Raw genomic sequence first — 18,867 nt, 5'->3', positions numbered from 1 at the left:
GCTGTGTATTCTTATTGATAATAGGGGCCTCTTTATTTAGAGAATTACAATGCATAGAGTTAGAATCATACAAGGAAAGATAATCTCTAGATTCTTCTAATTAAACCCTATTACCACTAGGTCAAGTAACCTAGAGTTTGGGCCAAACACAAATAGAGATATCCTTAAACAATTAACTATTAAAGGCAATAGCTTGTGAAATGTCCATCTATAAAGAAGGCTTCTTCTTTTCTTTTTTTTAAATCAAAAAAAAGTTTTTTTTTTCCTCTTTTTTTGGATCATATAGAGTTGACTTTTGATAAGAAACCAGATGTAGTACTCCATACTCATCGTTGGAAGAGCATAATCACAATGTCCTCCTCTTCATATTTCGGCCTCTCTCTGATCTGAAATCTTCATTTCCCTTCTCAGATAAATCACATATTAGCAGAGAGGTACGCTAATTCTTGTATCCCGTATGTCATATTGTATAGTCATCAAAAAACAAAAAGGAAAAAAAAAATTATTTAGTTGCTTCGTTTCTTTCATTACTTTTGCTTTGCTTCATATATTGGATTGTCTGAACCTGTAATCACTTAAAAGCAAAGAGATTTTGCTTTTTTTGTTATCTGTACACATCCAGCAAGGAAAAACAATCTTACCTTCATTGGTCAGTCTTTCCTCTTTTCCTGTGTCTTTGATATTGCTAAGTTTAAGCATCATCCTTGGTTTAAAAAAAGGGGAAAGTAGAGAATGGAAAAAATCTGCTTTTCAGTTCTTGGAAAACTCGCAGAGTACACAGTAGCACCAGTTCTGCGACAGTTTAGCTATCTGATTCACTGTGAGAGCAACATCGATAATCTCACCAGCCAGGCTGGGAGGCTGGCCGACAAAAGAGATGGAATACAGCTAGCCATGGATGCGGCGACCAGAAACTTAGAGACTATTGCTCCTGAAGTTGAGTCCTGGCTGCATGATGTTAACAATACCATACAGGACAAGGAGACGTGTTTTGAGGAAGAAACTGTAGCAAAGGCAACATGCTGTAATGGATGGTTTCCAAATTTGAAGTATCGTCATTCCTTGAGTAGGAAAGCTAAGAAGATGACTGTGATTGTTGATAAGCTCCTTGGAGACGGGAGTTTCGCAGTCATATCTCACCCAGCTCCTCCCCCAGAGATATTTCCATTTCCAAACAAAAAACATTCCGAGTCTGTTGATAAGGCTTTGGCCAAGCCCCATGAATGGGCAAGCTCCTCAGGAACCTCCAACCCTGCTCCTCCATCACTTATGAAACTATCTGAGAATTTGGAATACAGATTACCTTATACGAAGGTCGTGAATGCTTTGCATAATGATGATATCAACATGATTGGCATTTGCGGGACAATCAAAGGAGGAGATACGATGACAGCAAAAGAATTCATCCAGATAGTAAAACACCAAGATATATTTGAGGAGGTTGTGATGGCAGTTGTGTCCCATGATCCAGACTTGAAGCGGATACAAGTCGAAATTGGAGATATGCTAGGGCTGAATTTGGAAAATATGAGTTTGATTGAAGGAGCAGAGATGCTTCATTCTAGAATGTTTAGCGATACAGAGAGGTTCCTTGTTGTATTGGCTGATGTTTGGAAAATACTTGATTTGGAAGCAGTTGGAATCCCTCATGGTGAAAGTAACCAAGGATGCAAGATCATATTTTTGTCAAGACTGCCAAATGTATTTAGTGAGTTGAGAACTCAGAGTAATTTCAAATTGTTATTGACATCTATATCCGTTGAAGGACCCATGGATTTTGAATCAAGAAGTTCAGTCCTTACAGAAGTAATGAATGCTCTCACCGATGACCAAATAAACCCAATTGTAATATGCGGAATGCCTGGTATAGGCAAGACAACCTTGGTGAAAGAAGTTGGAAAAAAGGCAAAAGAAGGCGGCCTATTCGATGAGGTTGCAATGGCTGTTATGACCCAGGATCCTGACTTGAGTCATATTCAAGATGAAATTGCAGATTTTCTGGGTTTGAAACTTACTGAACAGAGTTTACCTGGAAGAGCATATAAGTTACGTGGAAGATTATCGGGTAGTAAGAGGGTTCTTGTAATATTAGACAATGTTTCAACACCAGTAGATTTGGAAGCATTAGGTATTCCACTTTGTTGTGATAAACAGGGTTGCAAGATTCTGGTATCATCACGAAGCCAAGATAGATTCAATGAGATAAAAACCAAAAAGAATTTTCCTATTGGTGTTTTGAAAGAATCAGAAGCATGGTGTCTGTTTAAGGAGTCGGCAGGCGATTCCATTGAATCTCCAGAGCTACATTCTGTAGCACATCAGGTTCTGAGTGAGTGTGCTGGTTTGCCAATTGCAATTTCTACTGTTGGAAGGGCACTGCAACATAAAAGCAAGCAAATGTGGAAAGACGCGGTTAGACAACTAAGAAAGGCTTGTCCGGAGAACATTCCAGGAGTGATACAAGAAGTGTATGGGAAAATAAAGTTGAGTTACGAATGTTTAAGTAGCAAGGAAGCCAAATCATGTTTTTTACTCTGTTGCCTATATCCAGAAAGTGGTAATATACTGGTTGAAGATTTGGTTAAGTATGGGGTTGGGCTTGGGTTATTTAACAGCATTGATTCAATGGAAGAAGGAAGAAACAGTGTAGAAACATTGATTGACATACTCAAGAGTTGTTTTTTGTTGTTAGACAGCAACAAGAAAGGGTGCGTTAGAATGCATGATGTGGTCCGCGATGTTGCCCTGTTCATATTCTCTGAGGGTAAAGAGAGATTTTTGGTAAGATGTGAAGTGGAACTGAAGGATTGGCCTAAGATTAATAGTGTTTCTAAGCAGTACATGTGCAGTACACTGATAAACAATCAAACTCATCAGCATACTGTGCTTTTATTATTGTCAAGCATGGATAAATTGTCTTTGGAACCACCATCCACTATATTTGAAGGAATGGGAGATCTTAAGGTTTTAGGCATGAGGAGCACAGTTGTTTCGCCAATACTGCCATCGCTTCCACTTTTAAGAAACCTTCAAACGTTGTCTCTGGAGCATTGCAATTTTAACAACGATCATGTCAAGATACTCAACAGTGTCCTCGGAAAGCTACGGACACTGATGATACTCAGCTTTCGTGGCTCTTGCATCAAAGAATTACCTGATGAACTTAAAAATTTGTCGAAGCTAAGGTTGCTAGATTTGACAGGATGTATTGGTCTTGAGATGATTTCACCACGTGTCATTTCTAGCTTAACCCAACTAGAGGAATTATACATGTGGAATAGCTTTGACAACTGGGTGGTCCTAAGAGATGAACATGTCTCAGAAACCCTACTAAGAGATGAACATGCCTCAAAAAATACCCAACTGTTCAGGCCAGAGGAGTTGGTGAATATCTTTGAGTCAGCTCGTTTTGAGGAACATAGGAAAGTAAACACTAATGCAGAACTTTCAGAGCTACTTTCCTTGAGCTGTTTGACTAGTTTAGAAGCTGCTCTTCCACCAACTAAAACTATGCAAAGCAGTGTGGCATTTCATAAGCTTGAAAGATTTAAAATCTCTATAGAATCCAGGAAATCCATTTATAATTTCTTCATGGATGAGGAAAGAAGATTGGATGTAAGCCCTTCTGAGAACTACTTGAGACTTCATGATCTTGATGGAAACTCTCTTGTCGGAAGTACAATCTCTATGTTACTGAAGAAAACCAACACACTAGATCTGAAAATGAAAAAGCTCAAGGATGCTCTCAATTTCATAGATGGAGACTGTTTTGTAAACTTGAAGTCTCTAACACTGCAAGATTGTAAGGCTATGGAATATCTCATTGACATGACGGATATAGTTCCACTTCCACGTAATGCAGTGCTTCCGGTCTTAGATACGCTGAATATCCGAAGTGCAGATAGGATGAAGGAGATATGTCATGGTCAGCTTCCAATGGGGTCATTTGAAAAGCTAATCCAGATATCTTTAAGCAATCTGTCTCAATTGACACATGTATGGAAGATAGAAGCTCAGTTTGAATGCCTCGAAAATCTAAGACGTGTCGTTGTGAAATCCTGTTCAGCTTTGAAGTTTGTCTTCCTGTTGTCTACTGGTAATGATCTTAAGCAACTTGAAGAACTAGAGATTGCATCTTGCCCGTCCTTGGAAGAGATATTTACCTTGGAAGGATCAGGACATCAGATCAAGTGCCTGAATTTGATACGATTGAGTCTTGTTGATCTAAGGCTTAAGGCAAGCACAAACGCATGCATGATGAACTTCCCTCAACTAATCACCTTGGAGCTCAGACGCCTACCAGAACTCATCAGTCTCTTTCCGAGTCATTTGGCTTCAAAACACAGCTCTAATGCCACTAATGTTCTATTTGACCCCAAGGTATTTTTCCTCCTTTTTACTTATATATTTATTTATTTATTGTTTTATAGCCTCTTTAATTTGTATGGCATATGTAAGGTATTTATCCTTTTCATTGCTCATTTTGGGCAACTTTAGTAGACTCTATTTTAATTTTTGAGTTATAATATTAAAGACATGTTTAGCTTTTTGGCTATTGAGCTACCTTCAAGTGGCTCTCCAAAACAACTAAAAACAAATCTTTTAGATTTAACAAAACTAGTAGAGAGTCGGTCTTGCTCTATATCTAAGAATCATAAATCAAAGATAGTGAAAATAGACATTCAGATGAAACCTACAGTTATAATTGACTGTCGAGAAATGAAATATGAGTTATGGTGGATCTTCTTTATAACAAAATAAAACATGTCAAACAATTAAACTAGTCTCACACTGAGTTATGTTTAAACCAAGTTCTAACAGAGCCTCTAACAGATAGGAAAGAAGAAACAAAAAGAAAAGAAGATCGAAGAGTTTCTTTGGTATACTGTGGACTCATATTCTAATGTCCTCAACTGATACAAACATGATCCACCTGTTTGCAATCTATAATTCTTTTAGTATGTAATAGGTGTCAGTATTTAACTTGTTTTGTTATACAACACACGATTTGGAAAGTGCCCCGCCCTCGGCATAGTTTATATAAGTATACAAATCAAGAAATATATGTATATCTGTCATCATTTTGTTTAGTGAAAAATTTTCAGTACTTACAATATTCACATGACTCTACAGGTTAAACCTTTTCGTGAGCTACGGTATATGGTGGTGAGCAGCTGTAACAATCTACTTGGTGTTTTCTCATCCAGTGTGGTGCAAAACTTACAGAATCTTGAACAACTTGAAGTATGGTCTTGTGACTCACTGGAAACAGTATTTGAGCTTGAAGGTTTAGAAATAAAAGAAAAGGATGGTGTTACTGCAACACTATTGTCTTGCTTGGAGAAAATGGAGTTGGGTGATCTACCCATGTTGGCATACTTGTGGAAGCCACCTCAAAACATTCTGGCATTTCAAAACTTAACAACGCTTCAAGTTTCGAGTTGCAACAGATTGGAATATGTGTTCCCGCTCTTCATGGTAGGAGGTCTAGTAAAACTAGAATCCATGTACATCACATATTGCCCTCGAATAGCAGAAATTTTTGCAAAAACTGAAGAACATGGCAATGAAGAGAAAACAAATGAAATTGTTATTTCTCAGGTAAAAACTCTCCATCTTTCCGGTTTACATAGACTCAAAAGATTTTGTCTTGTACCATGCACTGTTGACTTCCCATCATTGAAAACACTGGTGCTCACCGACTGCGGTGACCTGAAGACATTTGTTCCACCGGTCGTAGCCACAGGAAGTGACCCGATCTACCTTTTTGGGGAACAGGTATGCACAGAACTGAAAAATCAGTCCTACGCGTTTTTATATTGTTTATGTTTATATTTGATCAATGCTAACCTTTGTGAAACCATCCTAGTAGTTCTTTTTAGTGCATGGCGCGCAGTCAGAGGTTTATTGGAGATTCTAATTAAGATAAATGAAAAAGTTATGTATTGTCATATTAATGCGATACCTTCTTATTCATTTCTTCTATGATGGCAATATGATGGCTCGTACTCTTATTCGGTGGGCTTTAACCAAAAATGATAATTTAGTTTGTCATGCAAAATGTTTACCATTAAGTTATGCGTATATTGTGTAACTTTACAATGCATTTGTTATAAAAATTTTACACATTAACAGATGATTTTATCATGTTTCTTAATGTCTCACTAACTTTCCATTGTTTCTTAATGAAAAGTAGTTTGGACAATTTATAAGTAAAATAGCAATATTTGTCCGTGTTATGAAAATAGATTTTTTTTTTTTTTGTTCACTAAATATGGAACAAATACATTTCACTAGTGTACAAAAGTTCTCTTGTGGCACTACAAGGTGTTACTTGGAGAGTCTCTCTCTCTCTCTCTCTCTCTCTCTCTCTCTCTCTCTCAAAGACTCAAACTACAAACCTTGTTCTTTCAGTTGAATGCAAACAAGTAATTTTGAAAAAGAAAATGCTCGACCCTTTTTGTGGGTCTGTAGTTATATAGAAGACGGCATATTTAGTGACTATATTTAATGGATCTGCAGGTTGATTTTCCAGTTTTGGAGACACTAGAAATTCGCGACGTGGACAACTTCAAGGAGATATTCAGCAAACAAATTTCACACAATTCCTTCTGTGAACTAAGAGATCTAAACGTGTCCAATTGTATGAAATTATTGCATTCGGTGCCAATGTTTATGCAAAACAGGTTGCCGAAACTAGAGAAGTTACATGTCAGTGACTGCAGGTCACTAGAAGGGATTTTTGAATTGAGAGAAATATCTGCTGATGAAGGGGAAGCTGTAACCATTGCACAGTCAGGAGAGACATCTTCAATTTCCCAACCTGAACGAATAATAAACCAGATGGATTCCAGACTAACCCGAGGCTTTCCAAATTTGACATCAATAAATATTTCTCATTGTAACAATTTGAGAAATCTGCTCTCTCTCTCCACTGCCAGAGGTCTGGTGAAGCTCAAAAATCTATCCATAGATCACTGCCAGAAGATGGAAGAAATCATAGCAGCAGATGGCAAGGAAACAGAGGACACGGTGAGTATTTTTTTTTTTTTTGGTTACAGGACACGGTGAGTATTAGTGTAAAGGCTTGGTAAGATGTTTTTATTGACTTTCATCTAGCTGCAGAGCATGTTCGAAGTGTGTGTTCCATAATTAAAGTGCTTATTAATTAATTCTCTCGTAGATAACTACGAAAATAATTAACCTTGACAAAGAAAAAACTCTCAGCCTTTATTTGTTTCTAATATTTCTGAAGTGATATATGTTGAGACTGGAAAGCTAAATAGCTATTGTATGTCCTAAGAGAATTGATTGTATTTCCAGGTTGTTTTCCCAATCCTGGAGACACTAGAAATTCGCGACATGGACAACTTCAAGGAGATATTCAGCAAACAAATTTCACACAATTCCTTCTGTGAACTAAGAGATCTAAACGTGTCCAATTGTATGAAATTATTGCATTCGGTGCCAATGTTTATGCAAAACAGGTTGCCGAAACTAGAGAAGTTACATGTCAGTGACTGCAGGTCACTAGAAGGGATTTTTGAATTGAGAGAAATATCTGCTGATGAAGGGGAAGCTGTAACCATTTCACAGTCAGGGGAAACACCTTCTATTTCCCAACCTGAACGAACAATAAACCAGATGGATTACAGACTAACCAAAGGCTTTCCAAATTTGACATCAATAAAGATTTCTGGTTGTAACAATTTGAGATATCTGCTTTCTCTCTCCATTGCCATAGGTCTGGTGAAGCTCAAAAATCTATCCATAGATCACTGCCAGAAGATGGAAGAAATCATAGCAGCAGATGGCAAGGAAACAGAGGACACGGTGAGTATTAGTGTAAGGCTTCGTAAGATGTTTTTATTGACTTTCATCTAGCTGCAGAGCATGTTCGAAGTATGTGTTCCATAATTAAAGTGCTTATTAATTAATTCTCTCGTAGATAACTACGAAATTAATTAACCTTGACAAAGAAAAAACTCTCAGCCTTTGTTTGTTTCTAATATTTCTGAAGTGATATGTTGAGACTGGAGAGCTAGATAGCTAGCGTATGTCCTAAGAGAATTGATTGTATTTCCAGGTTGTTTTCCCAATCCTGGAGACACTAGAAATTCACTTCATGGACAACTTCAAGGAGATATTCAGCAAACAAATTTCACACAATTCCTTCTGTGAGCTAAGAGTAAGAGTACTCAGGGTGTCCTTTTGTAACAAATTAGAGCGTTTGTTTCCAATTTATATGCAAAATGGATTGCAGAAACTGGAGAGCTTAATTGTGGAACATTGTTCATTACTAGAAGAGATTTTTGAATGTAGTCGGTCGACTGGCAATGAGCATGCTGTCGTAGTATCCCAATCTGTAGGGATACAGAGTCATCAAGGCTTTCAGAGTCTAACTTCTATAGAAATCTTAAAATGTGAGAGACTGAGAATTCTGCTCTCACCTCGCATTGCCAGAGGTCTCACGAATCTCAAAACTATAAATATATGCCGTTGCGAGGGGTTGGAAGAAATAGTAACAAAGGAGGTTGAAGAAACAGATATGAGAAACATTCTCCCTCAGCTAACTTTTCTGAAACTTGACCTTCTAATTAATCTCACTAGTTTTTCCCAAGGAAAATATATTTTAGAATGGCCTTTAATGGAAGAGATACTGATCACGTGGTGCCCCAAGATGAAAAAATTCTGTTTTGGGTCCCTCAGCACACCGAGGGAAGTGAAATTAAGTTTCAATGAACGCACAGATGTGAATCTTCAGCGGGAGCTCGAAAACAGTAGGAAATAAAGCTGATCAGGTACGCAACTGCATTTCTATTGTACAGTATTATCATTTGTATCTGTCTAGGCAGTTGGATGATGCATCATTGTCCAACCTATCAAATTTTGCAGATTTGGAATTCATTCGTGGGTGTGCAGGAGTGAATGCAGGGAGAAGTTTGGTACAGATTGAGATACAGTTGTGTTGATTGCCACATTTTCGGCTGCAGCAGAAACCATGTAGACGATATACAGTTTTGGTGAATACATTTGTTCAAGCATTGTAACGGCACTTTGGTTATCTGGAGAAAAAAAAAACAAAAAAAGAGTGTTCAGTGAGATTGATAGCTTTGTGAGAGGAGTGATGGTTGCCTAGTGGAAAAAAAAAAAGACAGATTTTGGTTAGATTGTTACTTTGTCTGATAAAAAAATCAAAAAAGAAACAGCAAGAGTGATTAGTTGTTTTAATCTGCTGGATTGAAAGCCTGTCAGTTTGGGTGAAGTTGAGGATTCTCTCAAGAATTTGGGTGAGTAGGAATTTGGGTGAGGGTAGTTGTGTGAGGAAGAACCAAAAAGTTCTTCATTATAGATTCTTTTGCTTGTTTGTTTCAATTATTTAGATTATCATTCTCCGTGGATGTAGCTCAATTTGGAGTGAACCACGTAAATTGGTCTCTTGTTTGTTTGTGATTGTGCTCAATTTTGTTTAGGGTTTTATTCTTGCTCTTGGTAAAATCTAAAGGTGGTTCTAGTTAGACCTTCAAATTTGCTATTTGGATCTCCCATACTTAGTACACTTCTAAGTTACTTTTTAGAATACTTGAAAAGCTAATTAGATGACCTCCTTATTTTTATCAAAACGCCCTTGAACATGAGATACAACAATCTGTTACTATACTTTTTATCTTTATCTTCAACCATGAGAAGAAGAATAAATCAAAATCAGATGATATTGCTCTCTAATGAGAAAGTCTCTCCTCCACCAAAATTAATCAGAGGGTTGGTTCTCGATCTTGATATGTTGCATGTTGGAATCCCTTTGAATTTTCTAAAAGAAGGATTTCAAGGTTTTTTTTTTTTTTTGAGGGAAACGGAATCAGGTTCCGAATATATTAATCAAACGACGACTCTCCATCAAGCTAGAGGGATTCAAAAAAAACCCTCCTAATACAATCAAAGCACAAAGCAAACTGCGAAAACGCAGATAGACCTAGAGAAAGCAGACAAAAACCAAACTAGCTAAAACACGAAACAAAATAAAGCGTCTACACCTATCCAACCCTAATAGGAGGGCGGAAAAAGGTGAGAAAATTATTCAAAGCAAAAAAAACAAAAGAAAATGCAGCCCTACACAATCCCAAGCAAGCAGCTAGAATGGAGCATTGACGCCTAAGACCTCAATTGGTGTACATCTCCGCATCCATCCCAGCAACAGCTTCACCAAGGACAATGTTGGACTACAACCCTAACCCTCTTGGGGTAGGGCGGTCTTCTCCATTACCTCCTTAACCGAGCCCACTACAGCCGAAGCAGGAGCAGGCTTAGGTTTATTCTGATGACCACGGGGGCTACCCTTCTTCTTCTGAATCTTCCCATCAGTAACAGGAACCTCAACTAAGCCATCAGCAAGCTTCATGCGTTTTCCGTCCTCGACCCAATCCTCCTCACGAAGTCGTCGCACACCCAACACTTTAGATGGGTGTCCAAATGAAAACAGACCACAACCCTCAGACCCAAATAGCCCAACAGACAGCCCACTGGCCCTTTCCTTGGTAACCCAGACTCACCAGTCAACCCTAATTCATAATCAGGATTTCCTGCCGAAAACCTTGGACCCAGTTCCGCCTCCGCCTGCACAGCCATGCCTGCAACCAGTCCACCTCCAACCTCCAGCACCACAGACCCAGAAACCACGCCCTCCATCAACGCAGGTGCCGTCGATGGCATAGTCAATTCTGCAATGATCTCGGCCTCCCCCAGCAGCAAGCCTTTGTCGCAGTCTTTTCCGGCATGAGTAAAGAAACCGCATCCTTTACAGATGCCATGGCACTTTTCATACTGGAACTCAAGCACCAACGTCAAATCCGGCGAGAAACAAAACTCACGTTTAGCCCAGACCCGCCGGCGAACGTCATGGATCAGCCGGATTCTTTGGACATCCTCCTTCCTCCGCAACGCAAGTTGGTCTGCCCTAACAAAAGTTCCCAAAACATTGCCAATCCGGGTTAAAGCCCGATCATTGCGCATGGCAACTCTCAGACCCTTCACCGCCACCCAAACCTCCAAACAGTGCAGAGGAATCTCCGGCAGAGCGCAAGCCCCGTCGTAGTCCGCCAACAACAGCATCGAGTTACTGTAGTACCAAGGGCCGCCATGTAGAACCCGGTCTTTCACCTCCTGTTCCTTGAATTGGAACACGAAGATCCCCCCCTCCTCCTCACGGATCAGTACCTTCTCCTTCAACCGCCATATCCCGGAGATCGCCGCCGAAAACGACTGAATGACCACCGGTTTCTTGTTAAGCAAACGACCACAAAGGTAAAAGAAAGGGTCGTGGATTAAGTCTCCGCCCCCAACCAGGCTCACTACGGCCGCATTCGACAAGGCAAGAGTCCCCGTCCCATCTTCCGCCGCCATCGCTGCCCAACGCTCGATCAGTTTTTCGGTTAGGGAGAAAACCCTAGCAGAGAAAAAGTCGACTAAATTTACGCTTGCATAGGATGTTAATCGAGTTGGGATTTCAAGGGTTTTGGGTAGGAAGATCATCATAATACTCAATTAATTTAGTTTAAGAAAATTCATAATCAGATTGTTTTGAATTTAATTTTGTATTAAATGATGGGCCATGTATAGAAATTATTATTTTTACTTAATTGTTTTAGGTAAATTATAAAACTATATAGGCAATATAAGGAAATTTCAGGAAAAAAAAAACAATTTAATTGAATGTTATATTTGGAGGAGGTAAGAAAAGTTTTTATTTATTCATTTTTCTCTCTTTGTCTTTATTTGTCTTTTCATATGACTTGACAAAGTCTATTAATAATTGAAAAAAATTGAAGGTCCAAATATCAAATTTGGAGGTCAAACTAGAACCACCCAAAATCTAACCATACCCATATCTCTTTATATAAATGTAAGCTTGAGTGTTTGGCGTCGTAAACTTCACCAAATTTTGAAAAGTCTAAAATGTTTTTAGAATAAAAATAACTGGAACTCTAAATCAAATATCATAATGGGTTCTTCTGGTATATTGTGGGAATGTAAATAAGTTTTTGAACGCAATTATAACTTTGAATCTTAATTGAAGGAAGATAGAACGTTTTACAGGTACTCCAGTCTGCTTAATCGGTTTGGATTCATTGTTCTTCTTCTTTGAGGAAATCAAGGGACTGAGAAAGAAAGAATCAACCAATCAACTCATTAATTTTTTTTTTCCTTTTAGTCTTCTGAAGGGTAAAAGTGAATTTTAATTTTAACAAAAAAATTAGGAAGTCAAGTGAGCAAATTTGGGGTTCTAAAAACATCTCCCATGATTAGGGCTGCCACTTGATTTGGTAATTACCAAACTGACCAAATACTAACCGATATTTAAGTTTGGTAAACTGGCTTTTTGGTAATCGAGATGATAAAACCGAAATCGAAACTTACCAAAGCAGTTGGTTTGGTTTTAGTAAATGAACATTACTACATATACTACATTAATAGTACATGTATTTTAAGTAACCTGGTCAAAGATGGTTAAATAACCTAGTTTTATTGAAAATTGCTAAAATTTGATGTCATATGTACAAAAGAAAGTTATAATAAGTAGATGATACAAAATTTATGACTATAAAATTTAAAAAAAATCTAGTATTGTTCATTTTAATTTATATTACAAAGAACTAGTTGGTAATACTGAAAACCGAAATACCAAAATTAGTAGATATGGTTAAAAAGTGAAAATTTTAGTTGGTAGTTTTTTTTTTTTTTTAGTTGGTAGTTGGTAACTCAATTTTGAAACCGAAAGCTTTAATTTTGAAGTTGGTAATAACTATAATCAATTTGAATCGACCCATGATAGACCAAAAACATAATATTCTTTTAAATATGCCTATTTTGCCTATCAACAAAAAACATTGTTGCCACCGTAGGCCAAATTCCATAAGTAAAACTAATCAATTACATAAATAGAAATAAGTATATCATAAAAATTAATTATTACACATTTATTTTAAAAATTCTAAACATATTAAATATTGGACTCATATTGAAGATCTCAACAAGATCTTTACAAGGATATAATTTTGATATTTATTTATTTAGTAACATTATAAATAACACATGTATATAGAAATATTGATTTTTCTTAAATGTATAATACATATTCATAAAGGGAAAAAAAACAGTGTGGCTCAGCATTCGGCTTTTAACTACCGAGCTCAATTTTGGCCTATAAATTTTGGCCAGGCCAAATTTTTTTTTTTTTATATTTAGAAAATAGCTTACCGTGCGAGATAGTTATTCGGTTATTCCTAAACCCACGCCTTTGTTTTTTCAGAAAAATGTGAACCGGTTGTGATTCCTAAACCCATTTCCCTTCTGGACCTTCTCGTACTTCACCTTAATGTTGTCTACATCCAAACATGGCGCTCTCACTCTTTCTTCAATTCTCTTCAAGCATCTCACACCCCTTACAGCATTTTCACCATTCTCTTCAAAACCCAATTCAAATTTCACAACCCCAAATCAGATTTCCACAATCCCAAAACAACCCGCTGCAAGAACAAGAGTCCCACAGGCTTCAGACCCAGTAAGTGCTTCTGTTGTCAATTCAGTATGTTCTTTACTTTCTAGAGAAACCGCCCATGTTGATAGTTTGTTGAGTGGTTTCAAACACGAGTTGAGTTCAGAAGTGGTGCTTCAAGTTTTGATGAATTATAAGCAGCTGGGAAGGAGAAAGACATTGGACTTCTTTTCTTGGGCTGGGTTTCAAATGCGTTTTCAGTTTGATGACTGTGTGGTTGAGTACATGGCTGATTTCTTAGGTAGGAGGAAGCTATTTGATGACATCAAGTGTCTTTTATTGACAGTGTCCTTGCACAAGGGTCGGGTTTCGTGTCGAACAGTTTCGACTTGTATTAGGTTTCTGGGTAGGCAGGGGAGGATTAAAGAAGCACTTTGCGTGTTTGAAGAAATGGAATCTAAATTTGGGTGTAAACCTGATAATCTTGTGTACAATAATGTGCTTTATGTGCTTTGTAAGAAGGAGTCATCTGGGCATTTGATTGATTTTGCGCTTGCAGTTTTTCGGAGAATTGAGTCCCCTGATATGTATTCGTATAGTAATATGCTTGTTGGTTTGTGTAAATTTGGTAGATTTGAGACTGCTGTTGAAGTTTTTGGTGAAATGTGTGGGACTGGTTTGGTTCCTACTAGGTCTGCGGTGAATGTGCTTATTGGAGAGTTGTGTTTATTGAGTGCGAAAGAAGCAGCTGTTGCTAAAGTAAGAGTGAAACATGTTCGTAGGCCGTTTAAGATTTTGGTTCCAAATGTGCATGAAAAGAGCGGTGCTATCCAGCCTGCACTTGGAGTGTTTTGGGAAGTTTATAAACTAGGCTTATTACCTAGTACTTTTGTCATAATCCGACTTCTATCAGAGCTTTGTCAACTGGGAAAAATGGAAGAGGCTGTTCGGGTCTTGAAGGCTGTTGAGGGTAGGAAGCAGAGTTGCATTGAGGAGGGCTTCTGTATTGTGATGAAGGGATTGTGTGAACACTGCTGTGTTGAGGAGGCTAGTCATTTGTATGGGAGGATGCTCTCTCAGGGCATGAAGCCAAAGTTGAGTATTTATAATTCTATTATTTGCATGCTATGCAAACTAGGAAATTTGGATGGTGCTGAAAGTGTCTTTAAGATAATGAACAAGAAGAGATGTCTTCCGGATAGTTGTACTTATTCTGCATTGGTCCATGCGTATTGTGAAGCTGGAAAATGGAAAGCTGCTTATGACTTAATGATAGAAATGCTCGGTTTGGGCTGCTCTGCGCCATTTCACACTTATAGCTTAGTGGATAAACTTTTGAGAGAAAATGAACAAATGGATTTGTGTTTTAAATTAGAAAGGAAGTTGGAAACCCAGATCTTGGAGAAGCTATGCAAAGATGGTCGATTAGAGGATGCGTATGAGAAGCTAAAGTCAATGATTGAAAAGGGGTTTTACCCACCAGTTTATGCGAGAGATGCTTTTAAGAATGCATTTCGGAAGTATGGAAAATTAAAAATAGCTCAGGATTTGTTACAGACGATAGATGACATAGACAACAATGAGGAGAAACAACTTACCAATGAACCTATTGACAGAAGTATTTTCCACCGTCAACTAAAGAAGAGTGAGTTCAAAAATTCTGATTTCTTATTTTAAATCTAGCCTTTTACCTTGTTAATGCCTACTCTTTCTTCGTTCAGTTCCATGCATGTAGCATCTGTGTATACACTTTTTAAATGTCGAATCCTAGCCATAGACGAAATTCAAAGAAAAGTAGGTTTCAATATAGGCTATACCTGAAGCAGAAGATAATGTAATTGGAATCTATTTGTTTTCTATATATGCATCTTCTTTCTTGTTCAAAGTCTATCTAATTAGACTAGCTTCAGCTAAATCTTTTATGACAGCTATTTTTTTCTTTTTTTTCTTTCTAATTAAGCAGCTTTTGTTTGAGTTTATGAGTTTATGTTGCAATCTTCAATGGTTCTGGTCATCCTTTAGATTTACTTGACTAACGATATAAGTTTTTGAGAGAAGCAAATTCAAGTAACCACTGTAATTGTTCATACAAGAAAATTGCACCATATCCTTAATTAGGTGTCATATTAGTATTACTGAAGAAGCCAAGTTATCTGTAGCCAGCTCTTTTGAAAAAATTTTCTTTTCCTTTTGGTGCGGCAAAAAGAAAGAGAGACTTGCTTTTGTATACTCGTATACTTCACACACACATGCAGATGCGTACATATGCTAAATGGATTTGCATGAATTGTCGCTTAGGTTTTGCATACCTCATTCTATGCTGCTGTTTATGTAGGTTTAATACCCAATATTGTACTTTGGTTATGTTATTGAGCCCCAAAATGCATAGGCTAAGCCTTGTGATTAATTAAGCAGCACACATTATTTTTAGTCTCTGAAAAGATTGATACACGTTCAAACACATAAGAGAAGAAATGATTGGGGTCAATGCTCAATATACACGTTCCAACAGATATAACATGAAAACTCCTCTTTTTTTTTAATATTTTAGTTCCCTTTGTTTTCTAACAAAAATGGCAGTGTGCCTTGTTCACATTAAAAATCTGAAACCTTGGAGAGCTAATGCAGTGCAAGTACCTTATGGTTGAGTCATCATATTGTCTTTTCTGTTCTTTCTGTCAATGCATATTGTATCTCAGGCTTGCTGATTTGTGGCTAATGTATCTCAGGCTTGCTCTGAATTTTGGTTGATCGCATATTTTGAGATAAATCATCGTTGTTCTAGCAATGAGATAATTCCTCCTCTTGTTTTCTGTTGCTTCACCAATAGTTCTCATGCTGCAAAATCATTAAACAGAACACTTCTTTCCAAAAATGTTTAGGGACTCTTGGTTTGAAATATAGAATATAAAGAAATGATGTATCTAGGCACTCTGTTAAGCTAGGACATGGAAACTTCTTTAGGGCAAAGCCTTTTTGTTCAGGCTCTCCTGATATAGTTTCTGAGTTTCATCTTCAGTTCGAGGAATGCTTTTCTGTCAATCTGTGAAAGTTACCACAAACTAAAGTATGTCACCCTGTTTTATAAATCAAGTCTGTATATGTACATAACTTTGTTTCATCTTGTCTTTGTTCTATTTTTTATAAAGTATAACACCCCGAGAGTATTAGAAGAGGAACCTGGAAAAAGGATGTACTAATTACAATTCTTATCTTCTTGGTGCTTAGTGATATACACTTCGCATTCTAAAATCTCTCCCTGTTGTCTTGCCCTGATGCTTGCAAATTTTACATGTGCAACTATGTCTCTAACAATCCAATTTATCAAAAGCTAGTCTAAAAACGTTGCATTTGATACGTTTGCCATTGAGTTTTTTTCCTCGGTAAAGACCCAAATGAGTGGAATGAAGATGTTTATAAATTTGTATAGGAAGCTAGTTTCATTATTGTACTGTTTGGTTGCCTTATGCTATTTGGTATCATCTCTTTAAACCAATTTCCAATATCAATTTGGTATTGGAAGCTAGTCTAATTCTGTTTTGTTTCCCATGTTGCATTATAAAGCAATGATGCAGACAAATGGAAGAGCGAGGAAAGATCAAACCAGCAATGAAGTTGTGCTGTGATCACTGTAAACAAGGATTAGACCCAAGTTTTCTGAAAAGAACATGGAGACAACATACCAGGAAAGATTCATCTTTCTGTGTGGCAAGTTGGCTGGCATTCACCCTGCTGTATGTTGAGTATGTAGTAGACTGTTATCAAATCTATCATGACCAAACATGGTTGTCATCAAAGTGAGTTATCAAAATTCAAGTTTTTGTTCTGATGCTTTTGTCACTTTGTGGCTATAGAAGTGTACAATCTGGAGTTGCAGTCTTCTGTCATGAATTGATTAGTAAATCAAAATTTTACTCATCCGTAAAGAGTTCAGCATCTTGTGGTCTCCATTTCGGCTTGAGTTTCAAAGATTATAAGACTGGGAAATCCTAAAAGATCTTTATTTGAACACCTTTAGCAATGGAGAACAAAGTGAACAGTTGAGGATGTGGTCAAGGCAAGAGGACGAGAGGCCATATTGATTGGCTTTGCAGTCGATCTGTAAGCGCTGAAAGGTTTGAAGGATTGGGATAGTCCATGACCAAATTATTGCAGCCAAACCGAGTACAAATATTCTGACACCAATGGAATGGGATATCAAGACATTGTTAAAGATGTATAGGGAATGCCAGAGGTTCTTTAAATCTTATTGGAAACATTTGGCAGACAACCACACTCTTAGTCAATTTACTCCCTTGCAGGAAGGCCAAAGAACCTCCTAAGGTACGGGTGTTATTATGGAATACTTTTCATGGAAAAATTAATAGCCGGAGTAGTGCAGAGGAGGACTTTGTCTTTCTCCTTACTGCTGTGAATTGTAAAGCTGGAGCTATGAGCAGGAACCATCTATTACTTACATTGTCCAATTGCTTTAGCGCACGGTTTGGGAAAAGGCTGCTTTGGTAGATTTTGTTGGGGGGTCGTTGCAACTAATTGTGTGGCTCTTTGGGAAGATGGCTATATGGCTATATTATGGGTTATTACTTATTTGGGTGGAAAGAAACAAGAGGATTTTCGAAGCTGCTAGGGAATGAAGATAGAGCTCGGCTCTGGTAACCAGTTTCCTCAGAACTGAGGGATTGGTCTATTACTTATTCGTTGTTGGCTTTGCTAGTTTTTCTTGACTTTTGTGTTTTGTTTACTGGATTTCTTATCCACTGTTCTGTACATTTACATTCATCCCATTATTAGTTAAATTCATTTTCCTGTAAAGAAAAAATGCCAGTGGTTTCTTGTAATTATAAACTGAATCGTCTCTTGGGTAATAGTCTCAATTTCATGATTTTTTGGGTTCATGTATGGTAGTCAAGTACTCTTAATTTCAACATGAACCTGTTAGGCTGTTACAGATACTTTTGCTCTAATCAAACATTCTTTCTGATATCATCCCCCTAAATTATCTAAATCTATCCCTTGAACGCATCATTCATAACATCCACTTTTATTATTTGCCAGAGGGAGTGAAGAGAAAATACGGATCTGGTTCTGTTATGCCAGAAGAAACCCTTTTATTTTATTTTTAGAGTAAAAAGATATCCTAACTACTTCACATAGTTTCATGAGCAAGCCTTTCTTTCTTTTTTTTCTTTCATTCAACACGCAGAAAAAGCGGCAGCAAAAGATGCAAAAGACTGAAGAGAAAAACAACTCTAAACACGTTTCATAACAATAACCAGAAGATGATGGTGGTTCACCGAGTTTTCACATCCCAAGCTAGCCTCATTTTGGCTTGAACAGAAAGCCTATTCGCCATTGTGTTGGCAATACTGTGCACC

General features: G+C 37.5%; 2 protein-coding genes across 2 annotated transcripts; both read left to right on the top strand.

Moving 5' to 3' along the window:
- Nucleotides 1-339: 339 nt before the first annotated feature.
- LOC112196311 lies at nt 340-9,152 on the top strand. Its single transcript, XM_024336630.2, has 6 exons — nt 340-4,380; nt 5,134-5,778; nt 6,523-7,032; nt 7,324-7,833; nt 8,087-8,801; nt 8,896-9,152. The coding sequence occupies exons 1-5, from the start codon at nt 733-735 to the stop codon at nt 8,789-8,791; spliced, it is 6,018 nt and encodes a 2,005-aa protein (XP_024192398.1). The 5' UTR covers nt 340-732; the 3' UTR covers nt 8,792-8,801; nt 8,896-9,152.
- A 4,135-nt stretch (nt 9,153-13,287) lies between these two features.
- LOC112196424 (pentatricopeptide repeat-containing protein At5g65560) lies at nt 13,288-18,374 on the top strand. Its single transcript, XM_024336773.2, has 2 exons — nt 13,288-15,137; nt 17,057-18,374. The coding sequence occupies exons 1-2, from the start codon at nt 13,373-13,375 to the stop codon at nt 17,116-17,118; spliced, it is 1,827 nt and encodes a 608-aa protein (XP_024192541.1). The 5' UTR covers nt 13,288-13,372; the 3' UTR covers nt 17,119-18,374.
- Nucleotides 18,375-18,867: the final 493 nt, after the last annotated feature.

The sequence above is a fragment of the Rosa chinensis genome, chromosome 4 (genome assembly GCF_002994745.2).
Source record: "Rosa chinensis cultivar Old Blush chromosome 4, RchiOBHm-V2, whole genome shotgun sequence".
In the NCBI taxonomy this organism is placed as follows: Eukaryota; Viridiplantae; Streptophyta; class Magnoliopsida; order Rosales; family Rosaceae; genus Rosa; species Rosa chinensis.
This window is presented reverse-complemented; position numbering and strand designations above follow the sequence as displayed.

What these genes read in the sequence shown, in the direction of transcription:
- LOC112196311 (XM_024336630.2), top strand. Translation starts at nt 733, where the DNA reads ATGGAAAAAATCTGCTTTTCAGTTCTTGGAAAACTCGCAGAGTACACA. An exon ending in TCTACCTTTTTGGGGAACAG is followed by an intron (nt 5,779 to 6,522) that starts GTATGCACAGAA and finishes ATGGATCTGCAG; the next exon opens with GTTGATTTTCCAGTTTTGGA. An exon ending in GCAAGGAAACAGAGGACACG is followed by an intron (nt 7,834 to 8,086) that starts GTGAGTATTAGT and finishes TTGTATTTCCAG; the next exon opens with GTTGTTTTCCCAATCCTGGA.
- LOC112196424 (XM_024336773.2), top strand. Translation starts at nt 13,373, where the DNA reads ATGTTGTCTACATCCAAACATGGCGCTCTCACTCTTTCTTCAATTCTC. An exon ending in CCACCGTCAACTAAAGAAGA is followed by an intron (nt 15,138 to 17,056) that starts GTGAGTTCAAAA and finishes TGCATTATAAAG; the next exon opens with CAATGATGCAGACAAATGGA.